The 21,860-nt window shown below is 49.9% G+C and overlaps 2 protein-coding genes across 3 annotated transcripts; one reads left to right on the top strand and one right to left on the bottom strand.

The window, feature by feature from the left end:
• Window positions 1–788: 788 nt before the first annotated feature.
• On the top strand, window positions 789–9,656 carry EPHX1 (epoxide hydrolase 1). The gene is given in 10 exon segments (XM_061549688.1): window positions 789–925; window positions 1,636–1,845; window positions 2,222–2,402; window positions 4,169–4,390; window positions 5,795–5,924; window positions 6,073–6,284; window positions 7,298–7,406; window positions 7,656–7,683; window positions 7,685–7,782; window positions 8,550–9,656. Coding segments are annotated over 9 exon segments (1,395 nt in total). The 5' UTR covers window positions 789–925; window positions 1,636–1,644; the 3' UTR covers window positions 8,764–9,656.
• An 11-nt stretch (window positions 9,657–9,667) lies between these two features.
• On the bottom strand, window positions 9,668–21,641 carry VPS51 (VPS51 subunit of GARP complex). Of its 2 annotated transcripts, XM_061549687.1 has the most exons (13): window positions 21,535–21,609; window positions 21,041–21,481; window positions 18,278–18,407; window positions 17,228–17,374; window positions 16,244–16,463; window positions 15,536–15,992; window positions 15,253–15,393; window positions 14,085–14,282; window positions 13,636–13,860; window positions 12,747–12,965; window positions 12,200–12,333; window positions 11,976–12,063; window positions 9,668–10,578 (listed from the first exon to the last, which is right to left on the bottom strand). In XM_061549687.1, the coding sequence occupies exons 2-13, from the start codon at window positions 21,233–21,235 to the stop codon at window positions 10,318–10,320; spliced, it is 2,415 nt and encodes an 804-aa protein (XP_061405671.1). In that variant the 5' UTR covers window positions 21,236–21,481; window positions 21,535–21,609; the 3' UTR covers window positions 9,668–10,317. The 2 variants fall into 2 exon arrangements, with proteins under 2 accessions (XP_061405671.1, XP_061405670.1); XM_061549686.1 differs by having other exon boundaries at window positions 21,041–21,641.
• Between the last annotated feature and the right edge of the window lie 219 nt (window positions 21,642–21,860).

Raw genomic sequence — 21,860 nt, 5'->3', positions numbered from 1 at the left:
TGCGGGTTAAATAAAGGTCCTCGCTGACCATTGAGCTGTCGCTTGGGGCGCTCACCTATTGGCTCATTTGCCTCAATTCAAGTGCGTTTGCCTTAAACACATTGTCCTGCGGAGGGAGCTGGTAGGAACGTTGGGTTGCTCGGTCAATGGCCTGCAGGGTCAACGGCGGCGTGGTGTATTCCGCAAATATGCCCGACTGTGGGGGCGGGCACAAGCCGACGTGAGTAGGTGAAACGTTGAGTTTTATAAGGGCACCACGGGGTGACCAGCCCCTCCCCACCCTCCCCACCCAGCCCACCCCACCCATTTTTGGGTGCACGACGGACGGACACAATAATCCCCTGTGGGCTGGTGTAAGCAGGAGGTTCCTACCAGCATAGTAAATATTCATGTTAAACGGGAAAGGTGGGATTCCTCCTCCAGTCGCTCGCTCACCCTCTGCCACAGCCTCCACGAGAGCGCTCTGCGGGTATCTGGTCGACTTGCACACTGCACAGACGTCTTGGAAGCGGGCCCGGCCACACTTTACCCCTCCCGGTGCGCCCATTGACAGTGCTGGGCGGACAGAGGCACGAAAACTTCAAATCTAGAAAGAGGCAGGGAGGCTCCTTGGTGCGAGGAAGATCCGCGTGGGCGCTCTCCCCACCTAAGATGGCGTCACTCGGCACACGCCTATCACGTGGGCTGGCTGCTCGTCACGTGGGCTGCCTGCTCGTCACGTGGGCTGGCTGCTCGTCACGTGGGCTGGCTGCTCGTCACGTGGGCTGGCTGCTCGTCACGTGGGCTGGCTGCTCGTCACGTGGGCTGCCTGCTCGTCACGTGGGCTGGCTGCTCGTCACGTGGGCTGCCTGCTCGTCACGTGGGCGCGGATCGGTGGGTCACGTGGGGCTGAGAGCTGCAGACGGCGCTCGCGTCGCGTTGCAAGGTAATCATGGCGCGCACCACCACCAACAACAACAACCATAAAACAACAACTACACATTACACACCAACAACTAGAACTACACAACAACAAGCATGAAACAACAGCTACACAACAACAACAACCATAAAACAACAACTACACATTACACACCAACTACTGGGACATGTGAAGGAATGACACAAATGCACACCGCGTATTCTCATTGAAAATAGGTCAATTTCAAAATATCACTGTCCTGGTCACAAAGCAAAGTTTGTGGGGAATAATATAAATTTTCTGCACTTTTGAGGCATAAGCAATTAGGAAATAACACTACCCAGGAACCAAAAAAATAACACATTTGTTACGCAGTGTAATTAATGGAGTGGATTATTAACGTTACTTTAGTGACCTGTGGGTCTCCGGGCGCCGTGGTGCGGGCACCCGGAGATGAGCTCACCACAATCCGCGCATTGACGGGAGTTGAACTATGACCCCCACTTTTCGCACTGTCCTGAGGCAAAGTTCAAGGGAAAGTTTAACTTGCGAAATGTAATTACAACAGGGTCGCTGGCAGTATATATATTTAATAAGCACTGTACTATGGACGCGGCGATCTAAGTTCTATCCCTGGCCACGGCTAAGATAAGTGGCAAGTTAATGTCCTGAACCGGCTCTGGGTTCCACCCGCGATGTATTTGAGCAGCTGCATTGCACCTTGCGGTGTGCAGGTGAAAGACATGGCGGCTGGCGTTGTGGTGGCGGTCGTGCTGGTTTCACTGGTGTTCATTGGGTTGTGGAAGTTGCTGGGAGATGCTAAGGAAGACAAAGACTTCCTCCCAGAGGGAGATGGATGGTGGGGTAAGGGCGAGCCATCTCAGACTCCTGCTGACGAGACAATCAGGCCCTTCAAGGTCCCATACTCACCTGAGACCATGCAGGTAATGCATTCGTGGTATATTTTGCTGATTCGGGTTGTTGATTAGTTCTGGTTTGATAAGACACTTTGTACAATACTTTATTCAACTGAATTCAGCAGTTATGATTTTAAATGGTTTTTTTTATTACAAAATAAGTTATCCGCAGAGGTGTTGGTGAATCATAATGTGATGGTGAGATTGTTTAAAATCAGGAATTTTCTAAATAATGCAAAATCAACAATTTGCAAAGGGAGTATACACTGCCCTTGCCAACACCATGGCAGTGGGGAATGTAAATGTGAACACTTGAATGACAGGTATTCAGTGATTATCTGTTATGCTAGTTTGCCCAACAGCTTGTGTTTAGGTGAATGTGTGAGCTCTGAGTAACCTGCAGGATGTTCGTCGTCGCCTGGCATCGGTCCGTCTGGCTGAGCCTCTGGAGGGGAGTCGCTTCCACTATGGCTTTAACTCCACGTACCTGCAGCGAGTGCTTAAGTACTGGGCTGAAGAGTTTGACTGGGAGCGCACGGTAGCAGTGCTGAACAAGTACCCCCAGTATATCACCAATATTGAAGGTACAGTGTAATTGTGGTAATTCCGGCCTTGGAGGCACTGATTGAATTGTGAGGGGTGATTATTGTGAGTGCTTGCCATTTATTTTAGTCTTGCGAATCGAGGAAAACCGTCGCCTTCCTATTCATCAGGACCTCAATGGTGTCCCTCGCCATCACTTGAAGTCACGCAAGCACATTTGCACCCATGTGCTTAAACAATGCGAGTTCAACCCCGATGAAGCTTGGAGAACTGATTGGAGTTCAAAATAACTCGTGGACAAACACCTTATTGCGCAAGATCTTCGGTTTTGATCTTCCACAAATATGGTTCACTCTAAACCGCATTTGCACAAACTATGGCAGATACCTGATGCACAAATGGAAAATTAAAAACTCTAACATACAACTGTGGTCACCCAGAACAGACCATACAAAAAAACGACGCAATGCCCGATCCACAAATACGTAGGAGACATCACAGCGATACACTCCACTGCTCCTGCCACGGTTATCTGGCTTGACCACCCGAATGTGAAATTGTAGTTGTTGCTATGCACTTACATCAGCTACACGAAAGAAAAAGTAGATTTATGTTATTAAAGCTTTCAAGCACTTGTATGTGTTTACAATCAAAAGTAAAAGTGCCTCCATGCTTTAATGGTTGTTGGACATTAGTCATCTCCTCTGGTGACATCTAATTGTGGAAATCGTACATTCTTATAGTGGAGGCCAGTGTTTCCAAAGGACCACTCGCTATTGGTAGAGGGGTCGGTTTGGTTATTACCAAAAGGAATATTTTTTGGTTCACAGGAGCATGCCTTGTCAATGCAAAATTTTATTTTTATTGAGAATAAAGTTGCTTTCAGGTTTTTTGGCCAGAAAAGCCTCCACAGTATGAATCAACTTATCCTTGGGTGGCCCTGAAATAACAGAGACATGCCCCACAATCTCCCAAGCCCATTTGCAGTCTCCAGTAGTTGCATTGTCCGTGCTACAGGTTTGCAACATGAGTCACATTGGTAAATGCAAATACAGCATAATTCCAATTGTGAAGAGATGTGGATGATTCAGCGCTCGGTGCTATATTTTAGTGATACATTTAATTAGCACGCTCTACTTGACTGGGATCACCCAAGCCCATGTAGTCAGTTCTGCCTATTTCAACGTTTGACTGTGATGACCCATGACTCGTCTGTGTGGTGCACATGGTCAAATGCACAGAGCTCCGAGACATATCAGATGTGTTATCATGGTTGTAATTAGGTTTGGCATTTCCAACCGTCTGTAGAATTGCCAGTGCTCTTAAAATAAGAGTGACATTCTTCTGGCTTGGCTCTTAATACAATCATATGCAGCATACAAGAAGACATTGTTGGCCTTCATTATGATGCTTCATTTCATTTGTATGAATGCTTCATTGTGATAGTGTTTCATGCGAATGTTAGGTTGAATAATTTATCTTTTTTTTTTAACTGAGCATTTTATTTGAAAGGAGCCTCACAAATAGGTATTGATTGCACAAAAAACAAGCATTGCTGGCAGTGTCAGGACTTGGCTTCTGAGGAAGAGGCTGCTTGACAATTTCTGAGAGGCCAAGGTGCCTTGCATTATTTAATGCATAACGAGTGTCTCAGATGCAGCAGATGGGTTTAGAGGGGATCTATAGTCATCAAGGTTAACTCAGCCACCGTTTTATCCTGTTAAGATAATGATTGCTTGCAAGAAACACTATTCTCCATGGCAGAATGTCTTAACAAGAGATGTGATTTTTTTGCATGCATACCCAGGGATTGACGTGCATTTTGTACACGTACGTCCGTTGGGAGTCCCTGAAAGTACAAAACCCAAAGTGCTCCTCATGGCACATGGCTGGCCCGGCTCCTTCTATGAATTCTACAAGATCATGCCACTGCTGGTTGAGCCGCAGGGCCCTGGTGCCACCGAGGCATTTGAGGTCATCTGCCCTTCCATCCCTGGCTACAGCTTCTCAGAGGCCCCTCATAAACAAGGTAACTTGTAGATTTGAAGCTTTCGTGACTGCAAGGATTCATATTTTTAGGTTTTTTCGGTAAAGTCACGTAGGTAAAAAATAAAAATTAATAAAAGTAAAATAAAAAAATAAAAATCACGACGTTTCGGAGGCAACACAAGCTTTCGTCTTCAGGTGAAACCTAAAAAACCTAAGAACAAGGTAACTTGTGTTTTTTATATTGCTGTTCAAATTAAAGATGTAATAGTATTCTTCGGCTGTTAACACTACCAGTTGCTTTTAATTTATGTTTAAAACTCCTATAACTCAACTCTCACTGACCATTGTTAGATTATCTGTGTTAAATGTTATAAGGCACTTGAGTGTTCTTCTGTTTCAGCTGCATTGTAAACACTCTCCCCAGTGTGCATGGAACTTTATTGCTCTTGGTTCTGTTCCAGAATTGTTTAATAGAGCTTACAATGTATGAATAATGCTCACTTGTGATAACTTAGGTTATAAGAGTTGTGTGTTTATAAACGTACTTACATCAGTGCTGCATGTGACACTTGATTGTTGTTTATTTCACTGTCATTCACTCTGTTGGTGTCAGTGTCACTCGTGGGGCCGTTCCCACCTTTCATCCTGCATTTTTACAATTCTCTCGTGTCCCATTATGCCGTTTGCTTGGCCAACCCATTCCATGTATGAACAATTTACAACTGGTAGATTGTAAAATAAATTAGCAAAACACAACGGGTTCGTTAAAACAATTGGAGATATTTCAGAGGGATGCAACTGCAAAACACTGCAGTGCATGTGTAGTGTCAGCGGAGCGGGAGACAAGGTTTTTCAGGAGTACCTTATTTATCAACACCTTCAGGTTCACAGGTCCACCCTCGCGCTCTCCTTAGTCGTCTAGCCTAGCCTTAACATAACCCTGACTGTGTAACACCGACGGCGCCGACCGAGACGGCCAACAACTATTTAGCGAAGACGGCAGCCACGAGCTCCCGCTCAGCTACCCGGCGCGGCCTGGCTCCGCCCTGGCCGTGCCTCCCTTGTCGAACCCACTCGCAGGTTCCAGGGGCTTCCAGATGGTCTCCCATGACCCTTGCCCCAGTTCCTTCGCCCTGCCGCCACACCCGCGTATATGTCCACCGCAGTTGTCGTTGCTGGACAACAGACGGTGCTATCACACTACACATGTATCTGAGACCGCTACTGAAGGCAGCCGGGCATCAAATGGATAGAGGTGGACAAGAGCAGATTGGACTGCTTTTGAAAGTCAGGGGGGGGGGGATGTACGAGCCTGCTTTGGCTATTAATGTGGCGGCGGTGGTGGTGGTGGTGATGTGCAATGCTATCCCATATTGCCAGGATTGAAACTGTTGCTGTATCTTGTGATTGTGAACTATTTGTGTCGTTTGGTGTGGATGTGCAGGGTTTAACGCGTTGTGTGCAGCACGGTTGTTCTGTAAGCTGATGGAGAGATTGGGACATGACAAGTACTATGTCCAGGGTGGAGATTGGGGCTCCTTAATTGGCACCAACATGGCAATCATGCGACCTTGGTGAGCATCCAACATTTTGACCATTTTGTGTACTCAGGCCCCCTCGTCTCAATGAGCTTTTACCTGGTCTTAAATCGTGGAATGAGCGAGTGTGCTTGCGGCATGTAATAGTGCCGTTCCTTCATTCTTGTGGGGTGTACGGATACAGGTGCGTGAAAGGTCTCCACCTGAACTTCGTGACAGTCACAGGAGGCTTGGGACGTTTGCTGCCATCTGCTGTGCTGGGGCCTTGGATGCCTGGGCTTTTTGGCCTCACCCCTACTGACATCAAGAGAGTGTTTCCTTGCACGCAGTTGTTGAAAAACGTCCTCCTTGAAAGCGGATACATGCACATCCAGGGCACTAAACCGGACACCGTTGGTGGGTTGCCTCTTGTTTTTACTTTCATAGTTTCTGTAATTGTGCACGTTAATTTGTTGAATGGCATCCCAGTTTCTATAAAAAAAAAATTCTTACTCTGCAGAGTCTAGATCTTATGTTGCTTAATCGGTGATTGCAAGACAAACACCATTAGCCATGCATTTGTTGAGTAATTAAACATCCAACTACCAGATTTGAAGTTTTCGTGACTGCAAGGATTCATACTCTTTGGTTTTTTCGGTAAAGTCACGTAGGTAGAAAAATTAAAATAAATGAAAACTAAATTAAATCACGTTTCGGGCGCAATAACTCTTGTGTTGCGCCCGAAACGTCGTGATTTAATTTAGTTTTCATTTATTTTATTAACTACGTGACTTTACCGAAAAAAACAAAGAGTATGAATCAACTACCACTTTGGCAGTCGTGTTGAATGGTTTTGGAAGAGGTTTGCGATCAATATTTGGTTGTTAGAGGGAGGCCTTATCAAGCCCTGAATACAATAGTGCAACATGCCTTAGGCTGTATGGCATGGAGATACAGGATGGCTAATCACTATAACATGTCAAACCCAAAGGATTCAAATCGGTGAGATTCATAATGGAAGGCTTGGGAAAAAACCCAAGAAAATCAAGAAACTTAATATTGTGCATCAGCAATAGTTGTCACCACAATGTCGCAACTTAATAAAAGAATAATTGTGGATAGTTAGGAGTTTTCTACTTGTTTCGCATAGGATTTAAAGTACGTATTTATTTCAGGTAAACAATAACTTGAGAATGCATTGCATGACCATGAGACACTCAACATTGTGAAAAACTGTATCAAGGGTAATCCTTAAGACTTGAAATGTGTGCTATAAGCAATGCTTGGCAGTTTGATGTAAACTATAATGGTTGTGCTGTCGTGAATTTTCATATCCAAGTGTCTAACCAAATGTCATGGGTATTGTTACCATATTATTGTCATTCGTTTTCTGTGCCATTTCTATTTATCGTCTCGGTGTTTGATTTGAGGGGTTGCGCTCAGCGATTCCCCTGCTGGTCTGGCTGCTTATATGCTGGAGAAGTTCAGCACCTGGACCAAAAGAGAAAACATGGATCAGGAGGACGGGGGCCTTGAAACGTACGTGCAGACACAGGACGCGAGACCATTCACCATGTTCGGCATTGTTCTTGGAATCTGACTACAGATGTTATCATTTGAGGGCAGAATCAAATCCCGAACAGCTGCTATGGATCGAATTAAATTATTTAACATTGATGCTTCATATGGATTCAACTTAAGCAAGTTTGAGTTGAAATTCAGAAGCCACTGTCCATGTGGGCGTTGATGGGGTGTGGGCGTTGATGGGGTACGTCTGTTGCGGCACAGTTTGTTTGAGCTGGATGAGCTCCTTGTGCATGGTGATGATCTACTGGGCGAGTGGCTGCATCACATCATCCATGCGCTTCTACAAGGAGAACTTTAGCCGCAACATCTTCAAAAGTAAAGACACACAGTAAGTTAACGCGTAGGTTTTCGCAACTAGTATTGATTCATAATTGCTTTTGTATTAGGCCACTGAATGATCTAATCAAATGTGTGCCATAACAATTCTCGTCTAATTATTACATTTGGTGGTAAGGATTCTTCTTAAGCTTACTGGTGAGTGTAATTGGCATAACGCTGGTACACAATTTGGTCAGCTGTCAGGTGGAGGGTTCCTAATGGCACAGGTTTTTGTGGTGTTCAAGTGTGAAGTTTTTTCTCTTACTCCACATGGGCTTCCTCTTGGTTCTTCGGGTTTCTGCCTTTACTAAAAAAAAACACACAATCTAGCTGGGATTGACCAAACATCATAAAGCTGGAAAATTACCTGCAAATTATACTCACTTGGGATTACACATAGCATCACCATCTACTGCAGGCATTTTTTTGCAGGATCCTCCTGAAAAGAGTTGACTTGAGGTTTTCCTGTATAAATAAATGGTTTTGGACACATTTAATGCTAAATAACGTTTCTCAATTGCATACGTGCTTTATTATACAAAGCTTTCGCAATATACGTAGCCATCCGTGCTAATTAATAAATCTTGCTATGGTGTTAACTGCATATTAGATGCTATGGTTTTGTTATAAATACCATGATATTTTATCACATTGGATAACTCCAATGTTGATTGCATTGACAATTGCAGGAGTCACTACGGTCCATATCAATGGCTCGTAGAATTCGAGTTTCGGGGAAGCGCTTTGCGGTGATGACGTGGTGGTTGTGCCCGACAGGATGCCCGTGTGGGTTCCCACGGGGGTGGCCGCCTTCCCCAACGAGCTCTTGCATGCCCCGCGCGCATGGCTGGCCTCCAAGTACCGCAGCATCGTCTCCTACGAGTACATGCCGCGCGGCGGCCACTTTGCCGCCTTCGAGCAGCCGCTGCTGCTGGCGGAGGACGTGCGGAGCTTTGTCAAGAAGGTGGAGGAGCTTGCCGTGCCGCTGTGAGTGGCATGGGAAGGCAGAGCCGCACGATGGCCCCCACCCTCTGGCAGTGCCACGAGACCCGCATAGTGCCTTGGTGGAAATGGTATAATTCAATTGACTTTCGTCTGCACACACTAATTAATTAAGGCTGCCAATCAAAATAATGTATTTTGTTTAGTATCAATGTTTACCATCTTTGTGAGTGCGCTTTAAAACACAAACGGAAAATGAGAATATATCAGAGCACCACACCTGTTAAATGATACTCTGGAGCAGCAAATATTGAATTTTGAGAAAACATGTCTATTTAAGGTCACATTGTCTCGCATGAGAGCCACAGGCCAGACATTATTACAATCCATCCTTTAATTATACATAACCTATATTAAGAATCGTATTAACCTATCCTGCATACTCTACACGTTATTTCTATAACATCTATATATTAGTGAAACTTATCCATGGGGATACAGTGTAACTCGATTCAATTCGTGAAAGTAACTCGTGTGCAAGGACACCCACTGATAAACGTGGATTACAGGAGTGCTCAATCGGCAGTTTCTTCCCTTTTATCTGTGCTGTTTTGGTGAGATGATCATTAGCAGGCAAATGAGTGTGCCTTGGTCAGAATCGTTCCTCTCCATGGAATATAACCACTGGAAGGTAATGATGCGGTTCTCATCATTCGTGTCTCCAACTATCCGTCGCAGCGCTGCACTGGTTACCACTGATACATATTGCTTGCACGATTTGGCAGCAGAATTTTGCTCGTTAACATTGTTGAAACCACACTAACATGCAGGACTTACATGTGGTCTAATGTAACATTATTTTTTGGTGTTGTGCATCCCTGACTGCTCTGGATGTTTAGTTATTTAGCCATGAAGCTTAATTGAATAAAATGGAAAAAGTTACATTGTGGAAGTCAGTTTAATTCCAAAGCATTTATATTTTTCAGGTGACAGATTAGTAACTGGTAATCCATGTGGCAGTCCTACAAAGAGATGTAACTACAAAGATGCACATGGGGGCACTTGTGTAAAGTGGCTCTTACAGTAGACTGAGCAGCCTCTTGTGAACCCACCGAAGCTCAAACCACCAATGATTTTGTACATTTACAGTTGGCTTCTTGGGGACACTCTGCATTGTCCAGCCAAACTTTGATTCTCTAGAAATATTAACGTCATTTGCAGAAGACTGCAAGCAAACCTCAGTGATGCGGTTCATAATCAAACGTGCCAATCACACCTCCAATTAGCACGGTTGGCTATGTACGGTGCGAAAGAAGTTCAACAGTCAATAGAGCAACAGGGTTGTGGCGCATTGGTAACACTCGCACCTCACAGCAAGAAGGGCCTGGGTTCAATTCCCGACTCAGGCACCCTCCTGTGTAGAGTTTGTATGTTCTCCCCTTGGTCTGCATGGGTTTTCTCCCAAATATCTAAAAAGCACACTGTCACTGGAATTGGGTGACACAGAGCAATGTTGCTCCCTGCTGCAAAAACTTGACTGGACCCTCCTGAATAGAGTTGGAGACTTTCCTGGATAAAGGAGCTTAATAGTTTTGGCCATGCCTCAGCCCCTTTCACAGATGACTTCGATGACGCTGGTCTCCATGGGGATGGGCTGGATGCAGCGCTGCAGAGTGCTGGCCAGCACCTCGTCGAGAAGGGCATGAACCAGTGCCTCCTCGCTCACGAAGCGCCACAAGTAGAGCTGCAGGTAGTGGCAATCCACCTGGATCTGCTGCAGCCCAAACCGGCCAAACGTGCGCAGACGCACGCATTCCAGAAAGGTCTTCAGGCTGATTTTGATGATGCCTGTCAGCACTGAAACCTAGGTACAGCAGACAAAGTGCCATTAAACCATGCTTTGTTGAAACACCGTGCGTCCGTATACAGTTTGCAGAATACGATCCTGATTGTCGATATAATTACGACACGAGCTTTGTCTCTACACTTATTGAAAAAAATACTTTTTCACAGGGCACCCGTGAGCATCAACATGACTCTCCACTTAGTCACTCGATGAAAACACATCTCATTGCTCTGCGAGCTTCACAAAATAGCAGCAGCACGGACTTGGCTTGGTTGGTCCTTAATCTGTGGCTGCCTCACGGCTATCACAGCCTCGGAACTGGCGAACCTCCCTCCCTGTAGAGCAGAGTCTGGGCTAAGCCAGAACTTCCCATCCAGTAGGGCCTGCGCTAGGGACCATTCAAGGTCACTCCTTTGAGGTGCTCCACTGTCATGGTGGCCCACCACCCAACAGCACCACTGCACCCCCCACCCCCTTCCGAGAGGAGCTGGAGCCGTGGATGCCCTCTGAGCGTTCTTAACGATCCAATTGTCGCACGTGCAGAGTGTGGCTGACAGCGCCACTCCCTCAACAGTTTACAGTTTCCCACGAATTTTAAGACTCAAACAAATCTACCTCGGAGCAACATTGCCAGAAGTTGAACCATCAACTGATCTGCCACTTCATCACAAACACGTTTTATATTCCGATTGTAGCGAGTGCACTAATTTGGAAATTATGACGTATTTGATAAGTGCAATTTATGCAGAGGCATCTGAAGAGGACGTTACATGTGATCAGAGATTAACAAACGTTTCAAAGGCACCCCCAATGGCAGCAGCCCCTGTGGTTAAAAGGGGACTCGGCACCTGGCCTGCAAGTGTGCATTAGTCTGCTCGTTAGGAGTAATGATTGCTGTGTAATGCCATTTGAGTAATCAAGGCCAATTAGACCCCGATGCCAGCACACAATGGGCTGTTTCAAAGATATCAAGGGATCTTTAACGTCCACTCTGACGCAGACAGCATGTATTATTATTAATTGGTTATGACCAATAAATATTAACCAGCGCAGCCACTAGGCATGAACTGCGACCCTCTGCAACAAATGGCGAATGTACTACCATTCGGCTGTTGCTGTCGTTCAGAGCTGTTGCCATATCCCACCCTTGTTCAATACATCTCAATCATCTTTCCACCCTCAGGACAGATGTGCGCGGGTGCCACCATTTACAGAGATATATCTGCCATCTTGCAGTAAAATCTTGAAAATAAGATTGCACATGAGTGCCTAGGTCGTGCCCCCATTCACTAAGCTAATGCTGACATGTTGCAGGCTATAGAAACCCTCTTTAAACCCCCTTGTATTTCGCTTGGACACGTGTCTCTCATGCCGTAGAAATTTCAGAGAAATAAGTACAATGCTGCAAATCTCACCTTTGAGAACTCTACAGGACTGAAGATGTCCACACGTTCAGAAAACAACTTCTGAATGTTGCTTAGGAGGCTTGTGTCCATGGGTGCACTGAGACAGACAGGGAGACAGATAGGGCAGAGAGACAAGCAGGTACACCTTTATCTCTCCATGTAATCAAAATACAGTAGGCAAAGATCCAAACCGAGATCGTAGTGTGTGGGTATCGGGGAGTGTGTGTGCATACCTTGGTGTATAGCTGGGCGCGTAGCGAGGGGGTGGTTGCTGTAGTTGCCGGGAGCTGCTGTGAGCGGAGAATGCGCGCTTGCTGGAGTCGCTGCTGTGAGCCTTGCGCACGCCCTCTTCAAACAGCAACCCGACCTAGACCCACGGCACGGCTCCCTTCAACCTCAACGCTAATGACATTTATCCTATGGGTCTCTCAATGGACCCTCTGACGTTAGTTCTCTATTATTCAGCGTGTTTACCCAGCAAAGTCTCAAAACACTTTTTTAGGAGGATCCTGCCAAATTTTTTGCAGTAGGGGGTTGCTGACGTAATCCCAATTGAGTGATTTGCAGGTAATTTGTTAGCAGTGGGATATTTGGCCAACACCAGTTTCATAATATGATTTTAGCTTTGGGAAGAATTTTGAGAACCCAGAGGAAACCAATGCAGAATAGGGGAAGAACATATAAACTCTTCACAGACAGGCACCCGAGTCAGGAATTGAACCCAGGCCTCCTTTCTGCGAGGCACAAATGTCACCACTGCACCATCATCCTGACTCCGACCTGCACATCGATGGCCGTGATGTCCTCAACCACGCGCTTCATGACGGCACGCACGTTCCGCGGCTCGATGGAGTGGACCCAGTCGCGTGTCTCCACGCTCTTGCGCAGCATCTGGGACAGCGTGAGGCCTTGCACGCGCACGTAGTGCGTGAGCAGCCGCGTGGCCGCTTCGCGCGCCCGCACGCACAGCGCCGACACCGACGTCATCGGGGACTCGTCCTGCACCACCACAACCATGACACCGTGGACGGCCGCATTCAAAATCACTTGAGCTTGGCGGCACTCTGCACACAGTGCTGCCGGGGTCCTGGGCGCCCCGACTGGAACAGCTATCGCACAGCTGTTAGCAGCAGTGGAGACGTTTCCTCTTTACGCTTATTCCATGTTAGAACACAAGAGGGTTTGCAGCATTGCGCATACAAAAGCTCTTGGCCTTATCCAGACCACCAGCTCAAAATAAATTGGCCACATGTTCCGTTCTTTGCATTGGTGATCGGGATAAGGGCGAAAGCTTTGATACATGCTGCAAACCCTGTTTAATCTATTTGTTTCTGTCCATTAACTTTTGTGTTGTTCTCTAGTCAATTATAGATTTGAATTACATCTATTAGCAGATTACAGCAACGAGTTGCGTCCGTGACTAAAGAAGCCATGGCGTGTTGACTCCGTCGCACCTCCCCTTGCAGAGGGTCGAGCGGGCAGTGCCCCCACTCCCGCGCCGCACTGCGGACAGCCCGACACAAGTCCCTGTTTATCACACGGCAGCAAGGTCTCCGACGTCTCATCGCGGATTTCAGGCTAACGACACCGAAGGACCGAGCAAATGATGCAGGTTGGGCACAGCATGCGAGTCGTCGCTTCGGCTATGCGAGAGAAGCCCGGGTGGTACCTGCACGAGGAACTGCTCGTCCGTCAGTGTGAGGATGTAACTGATGGTGGACGTCTCGTAGTCAAGGCAGAGGCGCGACAGCAGCAACAGGAGAGCTGGAGGGGTGGCCCCACGCTCCCCGGGGCCCCCAGGGCTCCCCTCGCTGTAGTGCTTCCCCAGGGCACAGACGTGCTGTATGAAGCCCACGACCAACCCCTCCCGCACTCCCTGGCTGCAGAACTCGCCCTAGCACAGCACACAGCGGAGTCATCAGATGATCAAATAATCAGGATAACAGGGAAAAAACTAAAATCGAATTTTGCCTGACGATGGTCTTTTTGTGCTCGTTACACAATGTCGACATATAAAAAATAATCTTCAAATCACATCAAGACTGAGCGAGCGGTAATCTCATTCGGTTCAGGAGATGAACAAAGAGCGTCTCTGCAATGCGGTTCACGTGAGCTCACCTTGAAGTACGGTTTGACCGAGAACGTGATGTCCTTGGCACAGAACAGCTGCACCTCAGCCAGCACGGCCTTAATCTTGTTGAGAGTGGCACAGGAGAGCTGGGCCAGCAGCTCGGGCAGGCTGGGGCTGTCCTTTCCCACGAGGCGTGGGGCAGCCAGCGCTTGCCGTGCATCCGTCAAACAGTCCGCCAGGAACTCCTGCTCGTCGGTGCCACAGGGTCATAGCAGTGTCACAGCAGCGCTCCCACCGCTCCCCTTCTGGCAATGCGTGCCCGGTGCGGTTGTGTAGTGGGAGACGACAACTCCTAAAACTAGAATGTGCCACAAAATATTAACAAACCGTGAAGATGTTAACCTCAACTGCAAGTTGATGGGATAGCACAAGGCTTGAAATCTCCTTTCATCACATTACATTTTTTCAGCTCAGTTGCTGAACACCAGGCCAATAGCCAAAATTTTCAAGCAGCCAGCAACACATAGTACTATTACAGTTGTAATAGACGAAAAACGTGCAAAACTTTCTTGAAGTGAGCTGAGTTTTAAGAGCTTTGAGAAAAGAGATGAGGGGGAATTTCAGTCAAGCAGCCTGGGAGAAAAACCACAAAGAGAAGTGTGACTTGCAGTGTGGTGTGACTTGTGGTTGAACAGTAATGAGATGAAACGGTGTCAGGTAGAGCATCCTCAACGTGGGTGGACGAATCAATGAGTGGGAAGAGTAAGGATGGTAACTGACTACGGGTGAACGAGTGACTGGATTGAATCGATGAGCGCCGAATCGTCAATCACCGACTGCTTTACATTGTTTATCAGATGAAGTGAGGTAGGAACTGGGTACTCAACCCAGATGTGACAGCAGGATTCCAACTTGAGTCAAGTTGTGCTTTGTATAACAGCAGCAATAATTGCTCAGAATGAGAGGCTTTGGCTCGGAGAATAAAATCAGGATTCTTCGATGCCTCCTTAGCCAGAATGGTAACACAGTTCTTCTATGAGAGCTCAGATGAGACTGTTGTGCCAAGCAGAGAAATTGTGTTACAATGGCTAGGACTATTATTGCGGGAGAGTTAGATGGTGATGCGGGCACCCCGCCGTTCCTGCGGTTGTACGTGTGAAATGCGATCTGTGTGCAAGCGGCCGCGTGCAACGTGATGCGGCCGGCGCACGCTACCTCCAGAGCGCGGGCATACTGCTGCAGGCGCGCGCGGGCAGACCTCTCCACGATGCCCATCCCCACGGCCACAACGCCCAGCCCCGGGAGCAACCGCGACAGCGCCTGCAGGCGGCGATGGAATCGGTCCAACGCCCGCACCTGCAACACGGCGTCGACGGTCAGCAGTTATACGTGGCAGGCAGGGGTGGCTTTGGTGTGGACATCATGGCCACCACTCTCCGAGAACCGCAGTGCTCCTTACACACGCAGGGGAACTGGAAGTCAAGGAAGCGGTACGCACCAGCAGTGAATTGTCTCCCAGGCTCTTTTCCTCCTTGACGCGTGCCTCCACCAGCTCAAAGTATCGCTCCATCAGCTCGTTCACAAACGCTTGCAGCTTTTCAAGGGCTTGTGCCGAGTCCCCGTCGCTACACTGGCTGATGAACAGTTGCTGGAAGGAGGCGATTGACAGGCACATGTTGCTGATGAAGCCGTTGCAGCCCCGGTCAATAAACTCCAGGATGTCGGTGGGTGGAGATTGGACATTGCCACTTTCCTCAAGGCTGCCCCCAAAGTTTCCCGCGTCGAGCTGCATCCTCCCTGCGTCTCCGGGCACGGACTGCAATGTCTCCAGGTCGCAGCAGAGCCGCGCACGAGCATGGGACAGGAACTCATCCCACAGGTGCGCTGGCGGCTCCCCGAGCTGCAGCAGCAGGTCCACACACTCCGCCAGCTCCTTGGCGCTCGCCTCCCTGTCCCTGCAACCCACGTGGGGTATCCACAGAGACCGGGTTGCATGGCGGCCGTATTAAAAGCAAATATCACCGCAGTAATAAACATGCAAGGGGCTTTTCCACACACAACATTTTGATCCAAAGGCCCATGGCCCTTTTGATATCTGTGTTCTAAAAGTTGGCGTGGGCAATCCCAATTGAGTAATAATTTGAGTGAGTTTCGTGCATCGTCTGTATCGCTAGTAGAGCGGCAGTGCAATATCTGCTGCACGCACCGGAAACGCTCATGCAGAGTATGCGCGAGCGCGGTCATGATGCTGGAGCAGTCGTCTTGGATGCCACGAAAGGAAGGCATGTGCTGGTACTGATGGAGCACCGCCCGCGCTTTGCTGTAGTAGCGTACTGCCTGACCCCACGCCGCCAGCTCGATGCACTTGTGCAGGCGTGCGGGAAGCTCAAACAGGAACTGCAGCTTGCGAAGCAGCACGTGCACACCTGCGGGGGGCAGGTTGCAAGTCTATTTTGATTAACCATGTGAGAACTCCAGAGGCCAGGACAGTCTATTTGCAAGAGTGACCCGGGTTACCAATATGACAAAAGCAAAGCAAATAATCATAACAAAACCAAAAACAACTGCATCACATGAAGAACTGAAAATATTGGAAAAGTAATTCCCTGCAGTGCAATTCGGCTCTGGAAAATAACCTGCAGATTGAACACAGCACAAATTACAACACTAAGCTACAGAAACGCTGAAATGAAACAAATGTATGTTGAACTTCTTTCGCACCGTACATTGTGCTAATCGGAGTTGCGGGTGACTAGCGCAAATAGAGAACAACACGAGGCACGTGTTTAGACACCGGCACAGTGGCATGATAAACGTCACGTTCACCCAAATGCATTGCATGTAACGCATCGCCAGCATGCACGTAGGAAGGCGAAGGCACGTAAAGCTGCTGTAATGAGGTCGAAGTTCACTTCTTAATCACGGCAATTATGATCGATCTTCCTGGCTGGACCACACAGCTCCCGTAGCTCTCGCACAGTTGCTACCACACAGTGTTGGTTCCAGGGCAGCTCTTGGAGCTGAGCAATTTAACGGCACGTGCGAGGAGCAAAACCCAGGCCCAGCTGGCGGCAGCCTACACCCGATTTGGGACTTGCGAGAACATCGCATCCTGCGGCTGTGTGAAGACTTGGGGTGACGGAATACACGCAACGCACTGTCTGAAAGCGCTTGTTGGGCAAGCCCGCACCTGACAGCTTGGTGATGTGCTGCCGACGGTCCTGCAGGGTGCCGCTTATTTTACCACTGAACTCCGTGATGGCAGCCATGTTGGAGGTGAGGCACTCCATCTCATCCTCCATCTTCTTAAAATCGTTCTTCATTTTGCGAATTGTGTCTGCAAGGAGATGCGCGCACATTTTTGTTTTCAAAAGCGGAGTTCATCACTACTGGGGCAGACTTTGCCAAGACTCCCTTGACACAAATCACACATTCTCAATGACATTCGTTTTACATTTTCCATAATAGCGCTTAATGATTGCTTTTTTTTACCTGGAACATGCGTCAGTAAATTGCATAGGAGGGAATCCTGATATAACCACCATGGAGATGAAGCGATGATGAGATTAGATAATTTACATAAGCAATATGGAATCGCAAGACTGGCGGACGGCAATGACACGGAGACCTTGCTCCAGGAGTGGATTCACCCCATGGCTGCCGATGAAAAGCAACCGAGTAATGACGGAGTTTAATTTCTGCCTTGATAACATGTTTCGGTTTTTTTCGTCTGATAGCCACATGTACAGCGTCAAATCATCCGAGTTGTGATACCTGACAGCACTTGTATTATATATGCACGTGTACTTACACATGCTTGCACTCGTTAATCTCGGAGATAATTACTTTCCACAGATACGATTTATTCCATGTGAAATAAATTTTGCTAAATTTCTAATTAAGTGTTCATTCCAAATCCCATGTTAGTAAACGGCCTGTGGAAGGAGAGTTCATAGAACTGCTTTTAAAAACAAATGTAAGCGACCCTTGATACGTACACGAAGGGGACGCTCTGTTCCACACACCGTGCTGCAGACGATGTGGGTCGCGGTGAACTCGTTACAATGCAGCTTCACAATCAACTCCTCGCCCCGTGATACGTGTGCATGCAGCACCGTGTTTAAATTGTTTTGAGTTACGAGCTCCAGGAATTGATGGATTGAGGTCAATGCACACTGCAGGGTGATAGCAAGAGCCCTGGTAAATGCTGCCCGCGTCTAACCGGCCGAGTTCGTCGCACCTGTGGCAGAGATGAACTTGTTGTAGTTTTCGTAGACGAGCGTCTGCATGTCGCTGTCCAGGGCTCGGATCTGCCGCACCATGTCGGCCTCCCGGCTCATCAGATCGGGGAGGCTGCAATCTTTCCGCAGCTGCACAGACGCCCTGGTGATTAGGACTGCACGCAGATCCCGACTCCACACCAACATTCAATACAATATCTGGTGATGCCGCGTTTGCAGTGATGCACAAGGACAAAACATATCACGAAACATTCGTTAATAAGACTGCCTTAAAACAATGTATATAATGTGACGTTTCGGGCCATGTTGAACAGAGGCGAGCGGGGTATCTCCTCTGGCCTTGAAAGGTTGCCGATGTTTTGATTTTCAAGATAAATGCGAGGTTTGTTTGTTCCTCCACAACAAAGAGCTTCAAAACTGTCAATGCGAAACCGTAAGTCTCTCCCTGGGAGTCTCTAATGGTTGTCAAGAGACACTACCCCAGTAACCGCTAGGACCCTGGGTTCCAGTCCGGGGTCTCGAAGACAACTGCCCCCATCGGTTCTCGTCTCCCGTTTATCTGCCCCGTGTGTCTCCCTCCTGCCCCATGGCTAGCTATCCCCGTGTGTCTCACACCTGCCCCATGGCTAGCTATCCCCGTGTGTCTCTCACCTGCCCCATGGCTAGCTATCCCCGTGTGTCTCACACCTACCCCATGGTTAGCTATCCCCGTGTCTCTCACCTCCCCCATGGCTAGCTATCCCCGTGTGTCTCACACCTCCCCCATGGCTAGTTATCCCCGTGTGTCTCACCTACCCCATGGCTAGCTATCCCCGTGTGTCTCACCTGCCCCATGGCTAGCTATCCCCGTGTCTCTCACCTCCCCCATGGCTAGCTATCCCCGTGTCTCTCACCTCCCCCATGGCTAGCTATCCCCGTGTGTCTCACCTGCCCCATGGCTAGCTATCCCCGTGTCTCTCACCTCCCCCATGGCTAGCTATCCCCGTGTGTCTCACACCTACCCCGTGGCTAGCTATCCCCGTGTGTCTCACCTACCCCATGGCTAGCTATCCCGTGTCTCTCACTTCCCCCATGGCTAGCTATCCCCGTGTGTCTCCCACCTCCCCCATGGCTAGCTATCCCCGTGTGTCTCCCACCTGCCCCATGGCTAGCTATCCCCGTGTGTCTCCCACCTGCCCCATGGCTAGCTATCCCCGTGTGTCTCACCTGCCCCATGGCTAGCTATCCCCGTATGTCTCCCTCCTGCCCCATGGCTAGCTATCCCCGTGTGTCTCACACCTGCCCCATGGCTAGCTATCCCCGTGTGTCTCACCTGCCCCATGGCTAGCTATCCCCGTATGTCTCCCTCCTGCCCCATGGCTAGCTATCCCCGTGTGTCTCACCTGCCCCATGGCTAGCTATCCCCGTATGTCTCCCTCCTGCCCCATGGCTAGCTATCCCCGTGTGTCTCACCTGCCCCATGGCTAGCTATCCCCGTGTGTCTCACCTACCCCATGGCTAGCTATCCCCGTGTGTCTCACCTGCCCCATGGCTAGCTATCCCCGTGTGTCTCACCTACCCCATGGCTAGCTATCCCCGTATGTCTCCCTCCTGCCCCATGGCTAGCTATCCCCGTGTGTCTCACACCTGCCCCATGGCTAGCTATCCCCGTGTGTCTCACACCTGCCCCATGGCTAGCTATCCCCGTGTGTCTCACACCTGCCCCATGGCTAGCTATCCCCGTGTGTCTCACCTACCCCATGGCTAGCTATCCCCGTGTGTCTCACCTGCCCCATGGATAGCTATCCCCGTGTCTCACCTACCCCATGGCTAGCTATCCCCGTATGTCTCCCTCCTGCCCCATGGCTAGCTATCCCCGTGTGTCTCACACCTACCCCGTGGCTAGCTATCCCCGTGTGTCTCACACCTACCCCGTGGCTAGTTATCCCCGTGTGTCTCCCTCCTGCCCCATGGCTAGCTATCCCCGTGTGTCTCACCTACCCCATGGCTAGCTATCCCCGTGTGTCTCACCTGCCCCATGGCTAGCTATCCCCGTGTGTCTCACCTACCCCATGGCTAGCTATCCCCGTATGTCTCCCTCCTGCCCCATGGCTAGCTATCCCCGTGTGTCTCACACCTACCCCGTGGCTAGCTATCCCTGTGTGTCTCACACCTACCCCGTGGCTAGTTATCCCCGTGTGTCTCCCTCCTGCCCCATGGCTAGCTATCCCCATGTGTCTCACCTACCCCATGGCTAGCTATCCCCGTATGTCTCCCTCCTGCCCCATGGCTAGCTATCCCCGTGTGTCTCACACCTACCCCGTGGCTAGCTATCCCCGTGTGTCTCACACCTACCCCGTGGCTAGTTATCCCCGTGTGTCTCCCTCCTGCCCCATGGCTAGCTATCCCCGTATGTCTCCCTCCTGCCCCATGGCTAGCTATCCCCGTGTGTCTCACACCTACCCCGTGGCTAGCTATCCCCGTGTGTCTCACACCTACCCCGTGGCTAGTTATCCCCGTGTGTCTCCCTCCTGCCCCATGGCTAGTTATCCCCGTGTGTCTCACACCTGCTCCATGGCTAGTTATCCCCGTGTGTCTCCCACCTACCCCATGGCTAGCTATCCCCGTGTGTCTCCCACCTGCCCCATGGCTAGCTATCCCCGTGTGTCTCCCACCTGCCCCATGGCTAGCTATCCCCGTGTGTCTCCCACCTGCCCCATGGCTAGCTATCCCCGTGTGTCTCTCACCTGCCCCATGGCTAGCTATCCCCGTGTGTCTCCCACCTGCCCCAGGTAGATCTCGGGGTCGAAGTCAGCGCCGTCGATGTCGCAGGGCCCGCGGCTCTCGGGGGTCTGGGTGCCCGCCACGCCCGGGGCCTCTGGGCCGCCCATGCCGTAGTAGCGCTGCAGCATCCCGTGGGCGGCGCGCCGCCTCGCCGCGCCCTGCTCGCCCGCGGCGTCGGCAGGTGACGCGGCCATGAGGAGAGAGACGAGGTGGTGGTGGAGGAGGTGGAGGAGGAGGTGGAGGTGGTGGTGGAGGTGGTGGAGGAGGTGGTGGAGGAGGTGGTGGTGGAGGTGATGGAGGAGGTGATGGAGGAGGTGGTGGTGGAGGTGATGGAGGAGGTGGAAGAGGTGGTGGTGGTGGTGAAGGTGGTGGTGGAGGAGGTGGAAGAGGTGGTGGTGGAGGAGGTGGTGGAGGAGGTGGTGGAGGAGGTGGTGGTGGAGGTGATGGAGGAGTGGAGGTGGTGGAGGAGGTGGTGGAGGAGGTGGTGGTGGAGGTGATGGAGGAGGTGATGGAGGAGGTGGTGGTGGAGGTGATGGAGGAGGTGGAAGAGGTGGTGGAGGTGGCGACGTCTTCCCGGCTCGGGCCCCACCCGGAAGCCGAGGCGAGGACGCAGCGAGACGCCCAATGCGCGGACCAATCAGCGCGGAGACTCCGACTCGCGACCCCTGACCCAAGGTGACGTCAGATCCTCGCCCGTGATTGGTCAGCGCGTTTCCATTCGCCTACGCCGATTGGTTAACCTCGTTCACGTGAGCGGAGCGAGGCTCGGGATTGGGTCGCGACTTGGAGCTGTGAGCCGCACGTGGAGCGGAGACGAGG

The sequence above is a fragment of the Lethenteron reissneri genome, chromosome 11 (genome assembly GCF_015708825.2).
Source record: "Lethenteron reissneri isolate LAM-NWPU_2019-01 chromosome 11, ASM1570882v1, whole genome shotgun sequence".
Taxonomy (NCBI): Eukaryota; Metazoa; Chordata; class Hyperoartia; order Petromyzontiformes; family Petromyzontidae; genus Lethenteron; species Lethenteron reissneri.
The sequence above is the reverse complement of the archived record's forward strand: the minus strand, read 5'-3'. Positions and strand labels throughout refer to the sequence as shown.

Coding starts and splice junctions, on each gene's coding strand:
- VPS51 (XM_061549686.1), bottom strand. CDS start 21,235: ATGGCCGCGTCACCTGCCGACGCCGCGGGCGAGCAGGGCGCGGCGAGG. Junction 13,861..14,084: donor CGGTCAAACCGTACTTCAAG/GTGAGCTCACGT, acceptor GTGCTGTGCTAG/GGCGAGTTCTGCAGCCAGGG. Junction 10,579..11,975: donor GTCCTGTAGAGTTCTCAAAG/GTGAGATTTGCA, acceptor TGCTGTACCTAG/GTTTCAGTGCTGACAGGCAT.